Genomic DNA, 16978 nt, shown 5'->3' on the forward strand with positions numbered 1-16978 from the left:
CCTCAGTTTTTCCCACTCTTTCCCCTTCAGTTTTTCCTGCCCTTTCCCCTTTTCCCCTGTCTTCTCCACCCTTTTTCCTACCTTTTTCCCACTATTTTCCCCTCAGTTTTCCCTGCCCTTTCCCCTTTTCCCCTCAGTTTTTCCCACCCTTTTGCCCTCAGTTTTTCCTTCCCTTTTCCCCACTTTTCCCCTCAGTTTTTCCTGCCCTTTTCCCCTCATTTTTTCCCGCCCTTTTCCCCTCAGTTTTTTCCTTCCCTTTCCCCTTTTCCCCTCAGTTTTTCCCGCTGTTTTTTCCTGCCATTTTCCCCACTTTTCCCCTCGGTTTTTCCCACCCTTTTCCCCTCTCCCCACCCCCCAAAATTCCCATTTTTCCCAGGAATCTCCACCCTGCTGCTGTTACCCACGGGCTCAGGCAAATCCCTGTGTTACCAACTCCCCGCCTTCCTCTACCACCGCCGTTCCCGCTGCATCTGCATCGTCATCTCCCCCCTCATCTCCCTCATGGAAGACCAGGTATTCCCACCCTTCCTGCTTTTTTTTGGGAAATTTCCCCTCACAAAATCCCAAAAAAACCCCACAATATTCCCACTCCCAGGTTTCAGGCCTCCCCTCAGCCCTCAAAGCCGTCTGCATCCACTCCAACCTCACCCCGTCCCAGCGTGAAGCAGCCATTCAAAAAGTGAGTAAAATCCTTTTTCCCTCAGTTTTTCCCTGTTTTTCCCACATTTTCCCTCAGTTTTTTCCGTTCTTTTTTCCACTTTTCCCCTCAGTTTTTCCTGTCCTTTTCTCCACTCTTTTCCCCTCAGTTTTTTCCACCGTTTTCCCCTCAGTTTCTCCCCCCTTTTCCCCTCGGTTTTCCCTGTTTTTCACACCCTTTTCCCCTCAGTTTTTCCTGCCCTTTCCCCCACATTCTCCTTGTTTCTCCTGCTCTTTTCCCTGCCCTTTTCCCCTCAGTTTTTCCCGCCTTTTTTCCCACATTTTCCCTCAGTTTTTCCCGTTCTTTTCCCCTCAGTTTTTCCCTGTTTTCCCCACATTTCCCTTCACTTTTTCCCCGCCCATTTTTCCACTTTTCCCCTCATTTTTTCCTGTCCTTTTCTCCACCCTTTTCCCCTCAGTTTTTCCCACTCTTTTCCCCTCAGTTTTTCCTTGTTTTCCCCATAGTTTTCCCCCATAGTTTTTCCTGCCTTTTTTCCCATAGTTTTTCCTGCCTTTTCCCCATAGTTTTTCCTGCCTTTTTTCCCAATTTTCCCTCAGTTTTTCCCACCCTTTTCCCCTCAGTTTTTCCCACCCTTTTCCCCTCAGTTTTTGCCTGTTTTCCCCACATTTCCCTTCACTTTTTCCTGCCCATTTTTCCACTTTTCCCCTCAGTTTTTCCTGTCCTTTTCTCCACCCTTTCCCCTCAGTTTTTCCCACTCTTTTCCCCTCAGTTTTTCCAGCCTTTTTTTCCCACATTTCCCCTCAGTTTTTCCCACCCTTTTCCCCCTCAGTTTTCCCACCCTTTTCCCCACATTTTCCTTGTTTCTCCTGCTCTTTTCCCTGCCCATTTTCCACTCAGTTTTTCCTGCCTTTTTCCCCACATTTTCCCTCCGTTTTTCCCTGTTTTCCCCACATTTCCCTTCACTTTTTCCCACCCATTTTTCCACTTTTCCCCTCAGTTTTTCCTGTCCTTTTCCCCACTCTTTTGCCCTCAGTTTTTCCCACTCTTTCCCCCTCAGTTTTTCCCACCCTTTCCCCCACATTTTCCTTGTTTCTCCTTCTCTTTTCCCTGCCCTTTTCCCCTCAGTTTTTCCCACTCTTTTCCCCTCAGTTTTTCCCTGTTTCCCCCACATTTCCCTTCACTTTTTCCTGCCCATTTTTCCACTTTTCCCCTCAGTTTTTCCTGTCCTTTTCCCCACTCTTTTCCCCTCAGTTTTTCCCACCCTTTCCCCCACATTCTCCTTGTTTCTCCTGCTCTTTTCCTTCCCTTTTCCCCTCAGTTTTTCCTGCCTTCTTTCCCCACATTTTCCCTCAGTTTTTCCTGCTCTTTTCCCCTCAGTTTTTCCTGCCCTTTTTCCCACATTTTCCCTCAGTTTTTCCCACTCTTTCCCCCTCAGTTTTTCCTGCCCTTTCCCCCACATTTTTCTTGTTTCTCCTCCTCTTTTCCCTGCCCTTTTCCCCTCAGTTTCTCCTGCCCTTTTTCCCTCAGTTTTCCCTGTTTTTCACACCATTTTCCCCACATTTTCCCTCAGTTTTTCCTGCCTTCTTTCCCCACATTTTCCCTCAGTTTTTCCCACCCTTTTCCCCTCAGTTTTTCCTGCCTTTTTTCCCACATTTTCCCTCAGTTTTTCCCACCCTTTTCCCCTCAGTTTTTCCTGCCCTTTTACCCCACATTTTCCTTGTTTCTCCTGCTCTTTTCCCTGCCCTTTTCCCCTCAGTTTCTCCTGCCCTTTTCCCCTGTTTCCCCTCAGTTTTTCCTGCCTTTTTTCCCACATTTTCCCTCAGTTTTTCCTGCCTTTTTTCCCACATTTTCCCTCAGTTTTCCCCTCAGTTTTTCCCACCCTTTTCCCCTCAGTTCCCCTCAGTTTCTCCAGCCCTTTTCCCCTCAGTTTTTCCCGCCCTTTTCCCCTCAGTTCCCCTCAGTTTCTCCAGCCCTTTTCCCCTCACTTTTCCCTGCTCTTCCTTCCACTTTTCCCTTAAAAAACCCGGAATTATCCCCGTTTCCCACCAGGTCAGGAGCGGCCGAGCCCAAATCCTGCTGCTTTCCCCGGAATCCGTGACGGGATCGGGATTTTTTTCCCGCCTTTTTTGCCATTTCCCTCCGGTGGCTTTCGCCTGCCTGGATGAAGCTCATTGCATCTCCCAATGGTCCCATAATTTCCGACCCGCTTACCTCAGGGTCTGCAAGGTGGGAAAACCCCCAAAACCTCAGAAAATCCCCTCCCTAAAATCCCCAAAAATCTGGAATTGATTCCCAAAATTCCAGGTTCTTCGGGACCGTTTGGGAGTTCGGTGCTTCCTGGGCCTCACGGCCACGGCCACGGTGGCCACGGCTCGGGACGTGGCCAAACATTTGGGGATTCCTGAGGGAAATTCCACCATCGGAGCCTTCGGAATTCCCGAAAATCTGCGGCTCTCGGTGTCTCTGGAGGACGACCTGGATCAGGTGGGTGCGGATTTGGGGAGATTTAGGGAAAAATCCTTATTTTTAGGGCCTAAAATTGCATTTTTAGGCCTCAATCTCGCATTTTCTGAGGGAAAATCCCCATTTTTAGGCCTCAATCTCGCATTTTGTGAGGGAAAATCCCCATTTTTAGGCCTCAACCTCTCATTTTCTGAGGGAAAATCCCCATTTTTAGGGCCTCACATTGCATTTTTAGGCCTCAATCCCGCCTTTTGTGAGGGAAAATCCCCATTTTTAGTGCCTAAAATAGCATTTTTTTGGCCTCAATCCTACATTTTGTGAGGGAAAATCCCCATTTTTAGGGCAAAAATTGCATTTTTTGGCCTCAATCCCACATATTCTGGGGGAAAAGTCCACATTTTTAGGGCCTCAAATCGTAATTTTCAGGATCAATCCAATATTCTCTGAGGAAAAAAATCCCATTTTTAGGGTATAAAATTTCATTTTTTGGGATCAATCGCACATTTTCTAAGGAAAAAGTTCATTTTTAGAGCTTAAAATTGCATTTTTGGGATCAATTCCACATTTTCTGAAGGAAAAAGTTCATTTTTAGTGCCTAAAATTGCATTTTTCGGCCTCAATCCCACATTTTCTGGGGGAAAAGTCCACATTTTTAGCGCCTCAAATCGTAATTTTTTGGATCATTCCAATATTCTCTGAGGAAAAAATCCCATTTTGAGGGTATAAGTTTTCATTTTTTGGGATTATTCCCACATTTTCTGAAGAAAAAGTTCAGTTTTAGAGCTTAAAATTGCATTTTTGGGATCAATTCCACATTTTCTGAAGGAAAAAGTTCATTTTTAGGGCCTAAAATTGCATTTTTTGGCCTCAATCCCGCATTTTGTGAGGATCCCCATTTTTAGTGCCTAAAATTGCATTTTTTGCATCAATCCCACATTTTGTGAGGGAAAAATCCCCATTTTTAGGGCCTCACATTGCATTTTTTGGCGTCAATCCCACATTTTGTAAGGGAAAATCCCCATTTTCAGGGCCTAAAATTGCATTTTTTGCATCAATCCCACATTTTGTGAGGGAAAAATCCCCATTTTTAGGGCCTCACATTGCATTTTTAGGCCTCAATCTTGCATTTTCTGAGGGAAAATCCCCATTTTTAGGGCCTAAAATTGCATTTTTAGGCCTCAATCCCACATTTTGTGAGGGAAAATCCCCATTTTTAGTGCCTAAAATAGCATTTTTTGCATCAATCCCACATTTTGTGAGGGAAAATCCCCACTTTTAGGGCCTCACATTGCATTTTTTTGGCCTCACTCCCACATTTTGTGAGGGAAAATCCCCATTTATAGGGCCTCACATTGCATTTTTTGGCGTCAATCCCACATTTTGTAAGGGAAAATCCCCATTTTCAGGGCCTAAAATTGCATTTTTTGGCCTCAATCCCACATTTTGTGAGGGAAAATCCCCATTTTTAGTGCCTAAAATTGCTTTTTTTGCCCTCAATCCCGCCTTTTGTGAGGGAAAAACCCCATTTTTAGTGCCTCAAATTGCATTTTTAGGCCTCAATCCCACATTTTGTGAGGGAAAATCTCCATTTTTACTGCCTAAAATAGCATTTTTTTGGCCTCAATCCCGCATTTTGTGAGGGAAAATCCCCATTTTTAGGGCCTCACATTGCATTTTTAGGCCTCAATCTCGCATTTTCTGAGGGAAAACCCCATTTTTAGGGCCTCACATTGCATTTTTTGGCCTCAATCCTACATTTTGTGAGGGAAAATCCCCATTTTTAGTGCCTAAAATTGCATTTTTTGGCCTCAATCCTACATTTTGTGAGGGAAAGTCTCCATTTTTAGTGCCTAAAATAGCATTTTTTTGGCCTCAATCCCACATTTTGTGAGGGAAAATCCCCATTTTTTGGGCCTAAAATTGCTTTTTTTGCATCAATCCCACATTTTGTCAGGGAAAATCCCCATTTTTACTGCCTAAAATAGCATCTGTTTGGCCTCAATCCTACATTTTGTTGAGGGAAAATCCCCATTTTTAGTGCCTAAAATTGTATTTTTTGGCCTCAATCCCGCCTTTTGTGAGGGAAAAAGTTGATTTTTAGGGCCTCACATTGCAATTGTTGGCCTGAATCCCACATTTTGTGAGGGAAAATCCTTATTTTTAGGGCCTCAAATTGCATTTTTTTGCATCAATCCCACATTTTGTGAGGGAAAATCCCCATTTTTAGTGCCTAATATTGAATTTTTTGGCCTCAATCCCACATTTTCTGAGGGAAAATCCCCATTTTTAGGGCCTAAAATTGCATTTTTTGGCCTCAATCCCACATTTTGTGAGGGAAAATCCCCATTTTTAGGGCCTAAAATTGCTTTTTTTGCATCAATCCCACATTTTGTCAGGGAAAATCCCCATTTTTACTGCCTAAAATAGCATCTGTTTGGCCTCAATCCTACATTTTGTTGAGGGAAAATCCCCATTTTTAGTGCCTAAAATTGTATTTTTTGGCCTCAATCCCGCCTTTTGTGAGGGAAAAAGTTGATTTTTAGGGCCTCACATTGCAATTGTTGGCCTCAATCCCACATTTTCTGAGGGAAAATCCCCATTTTTAGGGCCTAAAATTGCATTTTTAGGCCTCAATCTCGCATTTTCTGAGGGAAATTCCCCATTTTTAGGCCTCAATCCCGCATTTTCTGAGGGAAAATCCCCATTTTTAGTGCCTAAAATAGCATTTTTTGCATCAATCCCACATTTTGTGAGGGAAAATCCCCACTTTTAGGGCCTCACATTGCATTTTTTGGCATCAATCCCGCCTTTTGTGAGGGAAAAAGTTGATTTTTAGGGCCTCACATTGCAATTTTTGGCCTGAATCCCACATTTTGTGAGGGAAAATCCTTATTTTTAGGGCCTCAAATTGCATTTTTTTGCATCAATCCCACATTTTGTGAGGGAAAATCCCCATTTTTAGGGCCTAAAATTGCATTTTTAGGCCTCAATCTCGCATTTTCTGAGGGAAATTCCCCATTTTTAGGCCTCAGTCTCGCATTTTCTGAGGGAAAATCCCCATTTTTAGTGCCTAAAATTGCATTTTTAGGCCTCAATCTCACATTTTGTGAGGGAAAAATCCTTATTTTTAGGGCCTAAAAATGCATTTTTTGGGATCAATCCCACCTTTCCTGAGGGAAAAGTCCAGATTTTCAGGGAAAAAAAATTTCTTTTTTTTCAGACAAATTCCACATTTCTTGAGGGAAAAAGTCCATTTTTAGGGTCTAAGCTGTCAATTTTTTTGATTAAAATTCTCATTTTTAGGGCATAAAATTTTCATTTTTTGGGAATAATCCCACATTTTTCTTAGGGAAAAAGTTCATTTTTTAGGGCCTGAAAATGCATTTGTGGGCCTAAATTCTACATTTTCTGAGGGAAAATCCCCAATTTTAGGCCTTAAAATTTCATTTGTTTGGGATTAATCCCACATTTTCTGAGGAAAAAGTTCATTTTTAGGGCCTAAAAATGCATTTTTGGGCATAAATTCCACATTTTCTGAGGCAAAAGTCCAGATTTTAGGCCTTAAAATTTCATTTGTTTGGGATTAATCCCACATTTTCTGAGGAAAAAAGTTCATTTTTAGGGTCTAAAAATGCATTTCTTGGGATTAATTCCACATTTTTTGAGGGAAAAAGTCCTTTTTTTGGGCTTAGAATTTCATTTTTTGGGATAAATCCCACATTTTGTGAGGGAAAAAGTTCATTTTTTGGGCCTAAAAATGCATTTTTTGGGATCAATCCCACCTTTTCTGAGGGAAAATCCCCAATTTTAGGCCTTACAATTTAATTTTTTGGGATTAATCCCACATTTTCTGAGGGAAAAAGTTCATTTTTGGGGCCTAAAAATGCATTTTTGGGCATAAATTCCACATTTTCTGAGGGAAAAAGTCCATTTTTAGGGTCTAAACTGTCAATTTTTTTGAGAAAAATTCTCATTTTCAGGTCCTAAAATTTCAGTTTTTTGGGATTAATCCCACATTTTCTGAGGGAAAAAGTTCATTTTTAGGGCCTAAAAATGCATTTTTTTGGGCATAAATCCCACATTTTCTGAGGGAAAATCCCCAATTTTAGGCCTTAAAAATTCATTTGTTTGGGATTATTCCCACATTTTCTGAGGGAAAAAGTTCATTTTTAGGGCCTAAAAATGCATTTTTTGGGATCAGTCCCACCTTTTCTGAGGGAAAATCCCCAATTTTAGGCCTTACAATTTAATTTTTTGGGATTAATCCCACATTTTCTGAGGGAAAAAGTTCATTTTTTGGGCCTAAAAATGCATTTTTGGGCATAAATTCCACATTTTCTGAGGGAAAATTCCATTTTTAGGGCCTAAAATTGCATTTTTTGGTCATAAATTTGACATTTTCTGAGGGAAAAGTCCACATTTTTAGGGCCTAAAATTTGATTTTTTGGGAAAAATCCCATATTTCCTGAGGGAAAAATTCTATTTTTTGGTCCTAAAATGGAACTCTTTGGGCTTAATCCCACATTATCTGAGGGAAAAATCCAGATTGTCAGGGAAAAAATTTCTTTTTTTCAGGCAAATTCCACATTTTCTGAGGGAAAAACTCCATTTTTAGGGTCTGAACTGTCAATTTTTTGAAAAAACTTTCTCAGTTTTTGGGCTTAGAATTTCATTTTTTTGGGATTAAGCCCACATTTTGTGAGGGAAAAAGTTCATTTTTAGGGCCTAAAAATGCATTTTTTGGTATTAATCCCACATTTTCTGAGGGAAAAAGTTCATTTTTAGGGCCTAAAAATGCATTTTTGGGCATAAATTCCACATTTTCTGAGGGAAAATTCCATTTTTAGGGTCTAAACTGTCAATTTTTTGATAAAAATCCTCATTTTTATAGCCTAAAATTTCATGTTTTGGGAATAATCCCACATTTTCTGAGGGAAAAAGTTCATTTTTACGGCCTAAAAATGCATTTTTGGGCATAAATCCCACATTTTCTGAGGGAAAAGTCCAGATTTTCAGGGAAAAAAATTTCATTTCTTCAGACAAATTCCACATTTTCTGAGGGAAAAAGTCCATTTTTAGAGTCGCAATTTGTTAATCTTTTGGAAAAAATTTCTCATTTTTAGGGCCTCAAATTTCATTTTTGGGATCAGTTCCACTTTTTCTGAGGGAAAACTTATTTTTTAGGGCCTCAAAATGCATTTTTTGGGCCTAAATTCTACATTTTCTGAGGGAAAATTCCATTTTTAGGGTCTAAACTGTCAATTTTTTTGATAAAAATTCTCATTTTTAGGGCCTAAAATTTCTTTTTTTGGGATCAATTCCACTTTTTCTGAGGGAAAACTTCTTTTTTAGGGCCTCAAAATGCATTTTTTGGGCATAAATTCTACATTTTCTGAGGGAAAATGTCCATTTTTAGGGTCTAAAGTGTCAAATTTTTTGGGAAAAGTTCTCATTTTTAGGGCCTAGAATTTCATTTTTTTGGAAAAATCCCACATTTTCTGAGGGAAAAAAGTTCATTTTTAGGGTCTAAAAATGCATTTTTGGGCCTAAATTCTACATTTTCTGAGGGAAAATCCCCAATTTTAGGCCTTAAAATTTCATTTGTTTAGGATTAATCCCACATTTTCTGAGGGAAAATTCCATTTTTAGGGTCTAAACTGTCAATTTTTTTGATAAAAATTCTCATTTTTAGGGCCTAAAATTTCATGTTTTGGGATCAATCCCACATTTTCTGAGGGAAAAAGTTCATTTTTGGGTCCTAAAAATGCATTTTTTGGGATCAAACCCACTTTTTCTGAGAGAAAAATCCAGATTTTCAGGGAAAAAATTTCATTTTTTCAGACAAATTCCACATTTTCTGAGGGAAAAAGTCCATTTTTTGGGCTCAGAATTTCATTTTTTGGAATTAATCCCACATTTTCTGAGGGAAAAAAGTTCATTTTTAGGGCCTAAAAATGCATTTTTGGGCATAAATTCCACATTTTCTGAGGGAAAAAAATTCATTTTTAGGGCCTAAAATTGCATTTTTTGGTCATAAATTTGACATTTTCTGAGGGAAAAGTCCACATTTTTAGGGCCTAAAATTTGATTTTTTGGGAAAAATCCCATATTTCCTGAGGGAAAAATTCTATTTTTTGGTCCTAAAATGGAACTCTTTGGGCTTAATCCCACATTATCTGAGGGAAAAATCCAGATTGTCAGGGAAAAAATTTCTTTTTTTCAGGCAAATTCCACATTTTCTGAGGGAAAAACTCCATTTTTAGGGTCTGAACTGTCAATTTTTTGAAAAAACTTTCTCAGTTTTTGGGCTTAGAATTTCATTTTTTGGGATTAAGCCCACATTTTGTGAGGGAAAAAGTTCATTTTTAGGGCCTAAAAATGCATTTTTTGGTATTAATCCCACATTTTCTGAGGGAAAAAGTTCATTTTTAGGGCCTAAAAATGCATTTTTGGGCCTAAATTCCACATTTTCTGAGGGAAAATCCCCATTTTTAGGGTCTAAACTGTCAATTTTTTTTCATAAAAATTCTCATTTTAGGGCCTAAAATTTCATGTTTTGGGAATAATCCCACATTTTCTGAGGGAAAAAGTCCAATTTTAGGGCCTAAAAATGCATTTTTTGGGATCAACCCCACATTTTCTGAGAGAAAAGTCCAGATTTTCAGGGAAAAATTCCTATTTTTCAAACAAATTCCACATTTTCTGAGGGAAAAAGTCCATTTTTAGGGTCTAAACTGTCAATTTTTTGAAAAAACTTTCTCAGTTTTTGGGCTTAGAATTTCATTTTTTGGGATCAACCCCACATTTTCTGAGGGAAAACTCCAGATTTTCAGGGAAAAAATTTCATTTTTTCAGACAAATTCCACATTTTTTGAGGGAAAAAGTCCTTTTTTTGGGCTCAGAATTTCATTTTTTGGGCTTAATCCCACATTTTCTGAGGGAAAAAGTTCAGTTTTAGGGCCTAAAATTTCATTTTTTGGGATCAATTCCACATTCCCTGAGGGAAAATCCCCCAATTTTACATCTTAAAATTTCATTTTTTGGGATTAATCCCACATTTTCTGAGGGAAAAAAGTTCATTTTTAGGGTCTAAAAATGCATTTTTGGGCCTAAATTCTACATTTTCTGAGGGAAAATCCCCAATTTTAGGCCTTAAAATTTCATTTGTTTAGGATTAATCCCACATTTTCTGAGGGAAAATTCCATTTTTAGGGTCTAAACTGTCAATTTTTTGATAAAAATTCTCATTTTTAGGGCCTAAAATTTCATGTTTTGGGATCAAACCCACATTTTCTGAGGGAAAAAGTTCATTTTTAGGGCCTCTAAATGCATTTTTGGGATCAATCCCACCTTTTCTGAGGGAAAATCCCCATTTTTTCCCTTAAAATCCAATTTTTATAGATGAAAAAACCCCAAATTTTAGGAAAAAATTCCTACTTTTGCCTTTTTCCCTGCAGGCCGTGGTGCGGGTGCTGCGCGAGTGGAGCCGGGAGGGGCTGAGGGGCTCTGTGCTCGTTTACTGCGCGCGCAGGGAGGACAGCGAGCGCCTGGCGGAGCGGATCCGCAACGACTTCCCTGAGGGGCCGCCCACGGGAGACTGGCAAGGTGGGGAAAATGGGGGGAAATGGGGGGAAAATGGGGAATTTTGGGGGAAAAAATGGGGAATTTGAGGGGAAAAAATTGGGGAATTTTGGGGGGAAAATTGAGGAAAAAATTGGGGAATTTGGGGAAAAAAAAGGGGAAAAAATGGGGGAAATTGAGAAAAAAAATGGGGAATTTTGGGGGAAATGGAGGAAAAATTGGGGAATTTGGGGGAAAAAATGGGGAATTTTCTGGGGAAAATTGAGGAAACAATTGGGGAATTTGGGGGGAAAATTGGGAAAAAATGAGGGGAAAATTGAGGAGAAAATTGGGGAATTTTGGGGGAAAAAATTGGGGAATTTTGGGGGAAAATTGAGAAAAAAATTGGGGAATTTTGGGGGGAAAATCAGGAAAAATATGGAGGGAAAATGGGAATTTTGGGGGAAAATGGAGGGGAAAATTGGGGAATTTGAGGAAAAACTGGGGAATATTGGGGGAAATGGAGGAAAAAATGGGGAATTTGGGGGGAAAATCAGGAAAAATATGGAGGAAAAATGGGGAATTTTGGGGGAAATTGAGAAAAAAATTGGGGAATTTGGGGAGAAATGTGAGGAAAAAAATGGGGAAATATTGGGGGAAAATTGAGGAAAAAATTGGGGAATTTGGGGGAAAATGTGATGAAAAATTGGAGAACTTGGGGAAAAAACTGGGGAAATTTGGGGGAAATGGGGAAAAAATGGGGGAAATTGAGAAAAAAATTGGGGAATTTGGGGGCAAATTGAGAAAAAAACTGGGGAATTTTGGGGGGAAATGGAGGAAAAAAATGGGGGAAAATGGAGGAAAAAAACGGGGAAATTTGGGGGAAATGGGGAAAAAATGGGGAAATTGAGAAAAAAATTGGGGAATTTGGGGGGAAATGGAGGAAAAAAATGGGGAATTTGGGGGAAAAATGGGGAAAAAATGGGGAATTTTGGGGGGAAAAATGAGGAGAAAATTGGGGAATTTGGGGGGGAAAATTGGGGAATTTGGGGGAAAAAATTGGGGAATTTTGGGGGGAAAATTGAGGAAAAAATTGGGGAATTTGGGGGGGAAATTGAGGAAAAAATTGGGGGGAAATCAGGAAAAACTTGGAGGAAATTTGAGGAAAAAGTCAGGAAAAAACAGGAATTTGGGGGAAATTGAGGAAAAAATTGGGGAATTTGGGGAAAAAACTGGGGAATTTTGGGGGAAAATTGAGGAAAAAATGGGGGAATTTTTGGAGAAATTTGGGGAAATTTAGGGGGAAAATTTGGGGGAAAATTGAGGAAAAATTGGGGAATTTGGGGGAAAAAATTGGGGAATTTGGGGGAAAATTTGGGGGAAATTTGAGGAAAAATTGGGGAATTTTTGGAGAAATTTGGGGATATTTAGGGGGAAAATTTGGGGGAAAATTGAGGAAAAAATTGGGGAATTTGGGGGGAAAATTGAGGAAAAAATTGGGGAATTTTGGGGGAAAGGGGAAAAATTGGGGGAAATTTGAGGAAAAAATTGGGTTATTTTGGGGGGGAATAATTGAGGAAAAAATTGGGGAATTTGGGGAAATTTAGGGGGAAAATTTGGGGAAATTGAGAAAAAAATTGGGGAATTTGGGGGAAAATTGAGGAAAAATTTGGGGGAAAATGGGGAAAAAATGGGGGAAATTGAGAAAAAAATTGGGGAATTTGGGGGGAAATGTGAGGAAAAAAATGGGGAAATATTGGGGGAAAATTGAGGAGAAAATTGGGGAATTTGAGGGAAAAATGAGGAAAAAATTGGGGAATTGTCGGGGGAAATGGAGGAAAAAATGGGGAATTCGGGGGGAAATGGAGAAAAAAATGGGGAATTTTGGGGGGAAATCAGGAAAAATATGGAGGGAAAATGGGGAATTTTGGGGGAAAATGGAGGGGAAAATTGGGGAATTTGAGGAAAAAACTGGGGAATATTGGGGGGAAATGGAGGAAAAAATGGGGAATTTGGGGGGAAAATCAGGAAAAATATGGAGGAAAAATGGGGAATTTTGGGGGAAATTGAGAAAAAAATTGGGGAATTTGGGGGAAAATGTGATGAAAAATTGGAGAACTTGGGGAAAAAACTGGGGAATATTGGGGGAAATGGGGAAAAAATGGGGGAAATTGAGAAAAAAATTGGGGAATTTGGGGGCAAATTGAGAAAAAAACTGGGGAATTTTGGGGGGAAATGGAGGAAAAAAATGGGGAAAATGGAGGAAAAAAACGGGGAAATTTGGGGGAAAATGGGGAAAAAATGGGGGAAATTGAGAAAAAAATTGGGGAATTTGGGGGGAAATGGAGGGAAAAAATGGGGAATTTGGGGGAAAAATGGGGAAAAAATGGGGAATTTTGGGGGGAAAAATGAGGAGAAAATTGGGGAATTTGGGGGGGAAAATTGGGGAATTTGGGGGAAAAAATTGGGGAATTTTGGGGGGAAAATTGAGGAAAAAATTGGGGAATTTGGGGGGGGAAATTGAGGAAAAAATTGGGGGGAAATCAGGAAAAACTTGGAGGAAATTTGAGGAAAAAGTCAGGAAAAAACAGGAATTTGGGGGGAAATTGAGGAAAAAATTGGGGAATTTGGGGAAAAAACTGGGGAATTTTGGGGGAAAATTGAGGAAAAAATGGGGGAATTTTTGGAGAAATTTGGGGAAATTTAGGGGGAAAATTTGGGGGAAAATTGAGGAAAAATTGGGGAATTTGGGGGAAAAAATTGGGGAATTTGGGGGAAAATTTGGGGGAAATTTGAGGAAAAATTGGGGAATTTTTGGAGAAATTTGGGGATATTTAGGGGGAAAATTTGGGGGAAAATTGAGGAAAAAATTGGGGAATTTGGGGGGAAAATTGAGGAAAAAATTGGGGAATTTTGGGGGAAAGGGGAAAATTGGGGGAAATTTGAGGAAAAATTGGGTTATTTTGGGGGGAATAATTGAGGAAAAATTGGGGAATTTGGGGAAATTTAGGGGGAAAATTTGGGGAAATTGAGAAAAAAATTGGGGAATTTGGGGAAAATTGAGGAAAAATTTGGGGGAAAATGGGGAAAAAATGGGGGAAATTGAGAAAAAAATTGGGGAATTTGGGGGGAAATGTGAGGAAAAAATGGGGAAATATTGGGGGAAAATTGAGGAGAAAATTGGGGAATTTGAGGGAAAAATGAGGAAAAAATTGGGGAATTGTCGGGGGAAATGGAGGAAAAAAATGGGGAATTTGGGGGGAAATGGAGAAAAAAATGGGGAATTTGGGGGGAAATCAGGAAAAATATGGAGGAAAATGGGGAATTTTGGGGGGAAATTGAGGAAAAATTTGGGGAATTTGGAGAAAAACTGGGGAATTTCGGGGGAAAATTGAGGAAAAAATTGGGGAATTTGGGAGGAAATTGAGGGAAAATTTTGGGGGATTTGGGAGGAAAATCAGGAAAAATATGGAGGAAAAATGGGGAATTTTGGGGGATAATTGAGGAAAAAATGGGGGAATTTGTGGAAATTTAGGGGGAAAATTTGGAGAAAATATTGGGAAAAAATTGGGGGAAATTTGGGGTAAAAAGGAGAAAAAATTGGGGGAAAATGGGGAAAAATTTGGAGGAAAATTTGGGAATTATGGGGAAACTGAAAAAAATGGGGAATTTGGGGGGGAATTTTGGGGAAATTTAGGGGGAAAATTTGGAGAAAAAAATGGGGGAAATATGTGGGAAAATTGAGAAAAAAACGGGAATTTTGGGGGGAAGTTTGAGGAAAAAATTGAGGAATTTGGGGGAAAATTGAGAAAAAAACTGGGGAATTTGGGGAAATTTAGGGGGAAAATTTGGGGAAAATTGAGGAGAAAATTGGGGAATTTTGGGGAAAATTGAGAAAAAAATGGGGGATTGGGGGGGAAAATTGAGGAAAAAACTGGGGAATTTTTGGGGAAAATTGAGGAAAATATTGGGGAATTTTGGGGGGAAAATCAGGAAAAATATAGAGGAAAAATGGGGAATTTTGGGGGATAATTGAGGAAAAAATTGGGGAATTTGGGGGGAAATGTGAGGAAAAAAATGGGGAAATATTGGGGGAAAATTGAGGAAAAAACTGGGGAATTTGGGGGGAAAAATGAGGAGAAAATTAGGGAATTTTTGGGGGAAAAATAAGGAAAAAATTGGGGGGAAATCAGGAAAAACTTGGAGGAAATTTGAGGAAAAATTCAGGAAAAAACAGGAATTTGGAGGGAAAATTGAGGAGAAAATTGGGGAATTTGGGGGGGGGAAATGAGGAGAAAATTGGGGAATTTTGGGGGAAAATTGAGGAAAAAATTGGGGAATTTGGGGAAAAAAAGGGGAAAAATGGGGAAATTGAGAAAAAAATGGGGAATTTGGGGGAAAATTGAGGAAAAAACTGGAAAATTTGGGGGGCAAATTGAGAAAAAAACTGGGGAATTTTGGGGGAAAATCAGGAAAAATATGAAGGAAAAATGGGGAATTTTGGGTGAAAATGGGGAAAAAATGGGGGGAAATGGGGAAAAAATTGGGGAATTTTGGGGGAAATTGAGGAAAAAATTGGGGAAATTTGGGGGGGAAAAATTGGGGAATTTGGGGGGGGAATTGAGAAAAAAAATTGGGGAATTTTGGGGGAAATTGAGGAAAAAAATTGGGGAATTTGGAGGGAAAATTGAGGAGAAAATTGGGGAATTTTGGGGAATAATCGAGGAAGAAATTGGGGAAATTTAGGGGGAAAATTTGGGGAAAATTGAGAAAAAATTGGGGAATTTCAGGAAAAATACGGAGGAAAAATGGGGAATTTTGAGGGGGAAATTGAGGAAAAATTGGGAAATTTAGGGGAAAATTTGTGGAAAATTGAGGAGAAAATTGGGGAATTTTGGGGAAAAGTGAGGAAAAAATTGGGGAATTTGGGGGGGGAAATTGGGGAATTTTGGGGGAAAATGGAGGGGAAAATTGGGGGAAAATGGAGGAAAAAATTGGGGAATTTGGGGGGAAAATTGAGGAGAAAATTGGGGAATTTTGGGGAATAATTGAGGAAGAAATTGGGAAATTTAGGGGGGAAAACGGGAAAAATATGAAGGAAAAATGGGGAATTTTGGGGGGAAATTGAGGAAACTTTGGGAATTTGGGGGGAAAAATAAGGAAAAAATTGGGAAATTTTGGGAGAAAATTGAGGAAAAATTGGGGAATTGTGGGGGAAAAAACAGGGAATTTTGGGAGAAAATTGAGGAAAAAAACTAGGGAATTTTGGGGGAAAATTGAGGAAAAAATTGGGGAATTTGGGGAGGAAAGTTGAGGAAAAAATTGGGGAATTCTGGGAAAAAACTGGAGATTTTTCTGGGGAAATTTGAGGAAAAAATTGGAGAATTTGGGGGGGATGGGGAAAAATTTGGGACTTTTTGGAGAAAATTGGGGAAATTTAGGGGGAAAAAAAGGAGAAATAATTGGGAAAAAATGGGGGAAAATTTGGGGAAGAATTTTGGGGAAAATTGACCAAAAAATGGAGGGAAAAATGGGGAAATTGGGGAATTTTTTGAAAATTGGGGAAATTTAGTGGGGAAAATGGGGGGAAAATCAGGAAAAATGGGGAAATTTGGGGGAAAATTTTGGGGAAATTCAGGAAAAATTGGAGGAAAATTTGGGAATTATGAGGAAAAATGTGGAAAAAATGGGGAATTTTGAGGGGGAATTTTGGGAGATATTGGGAGAAAAATTGGGAAAAAATGGGGGGAAATTTGGGGGTAATCAGGAAAAAATGGGGAATTTTGGGGGAAAATGTGAGGAGAAATTGGGGAATTTGGGGGGAAAATTGAGAGAAAAAATTGGGAAAATGGGGGAAATTTGGGGGAAATTCAGGAAAATTTCGGAATTATGGGGAAATTTGGAGGAAAAATTGGGGAATTTTGGGGGGGAAATGGGGAAAATTTGGGGAAAAAGTCAGGAAAAATTGGGGAAATTTAGGGGGAAAATTTGGAGAAAAAAGGAGAAAAAATGGGGGAAATAATTTGGGGGAAAATGGGAAAAATGTGGGGAAAAAGTTTGGGAAAAACTGGAAAAAATTTAAGGGGAAAATTTGGAGAAAAAAGGAGAAAAAATTGGGAAAATGGGGGCAATGATTTGGGGAAAATCAGGAAAAATTGGAGGAAAATTTGGGAATTATGGGGAAAAAAATGGGAATTTTGGGGGCAAATTTGGGGAAAAATTTGGAGGAAAAAAAGGAGAGAAAATTGGGAAAAATGGGGGGAAAATTGGAGGGAAGTTTTGGAAAAAATTGGAAAA

The 16978-nt window shown here is 39.4% G+C and overlaps 1 protein-coding gene and 1 long non-coding RNA gene across 3 annotated transcripts in view; one reads left to right on the plus strand and one right to left on the minus strand.

Moving 5' to 3' along the window:
* The window catches only part of RECQL4 (RecQ like helicase 4), a 44508-nt gene extending 33598 nt beyond the window's left edge, over positions 1-10910 (plus strand). Inside the window, exons 11-15 of the mRNA XM_071421965.1 lie at positions 377-513; positions 596-679; positions 2708-2884; positions 2963-3142; positions 10579-10910. Coding sequence (XP_071278066.1) covers positions 377-513; positions 596-679; positions 2708-2884; positions 2963-3142; positions 10579-10791 — 791 coding nt within the window. The 3' untranslated portion in view covers positions 10792-10910. The remainder of the gene's footprint in view (positions 1-376; positions 514-595; positions 680-2707; positions 2885-2962; positions 3143-10578) is intronic.
* Positions 1348-2565, minus strand: LOC139587532 (uncharacterized). Of its 2 annotated transcripts, XR_011678440.1 has the most exons (3): positions 2504-2565; positions 2274-2425; positions 1348-1963 (listed from the first exon to the last, which is right to left on the minus strand). It is a non-coding gene; the product is annotated as an uncharacterized lncRNA (long non-coding RNA). The 2 variants fall into 2 exon arrangements; XR_011678439.1 differs by having other exon boundaries at positions 1348-2425.
* Positions 10911-16978: the final 6068 nt, after the last annotated feature.

Source organism: Agelaius tricolor, unplaced genomic scaffold (assembly GCF_023055355.1).
Source record: "Agelaius tricolor isolate 1412-34295 unplaced genomic scaffold, bAgeTri1.0.p SCAF_2, whole genome shotgun sequence".
Taxonomy (NCBI): Eukaryota; Metazoa; Chordata; class Aves; order Passeriformes; family Icteridae; genus Agelaius; species Agelaius tricolor.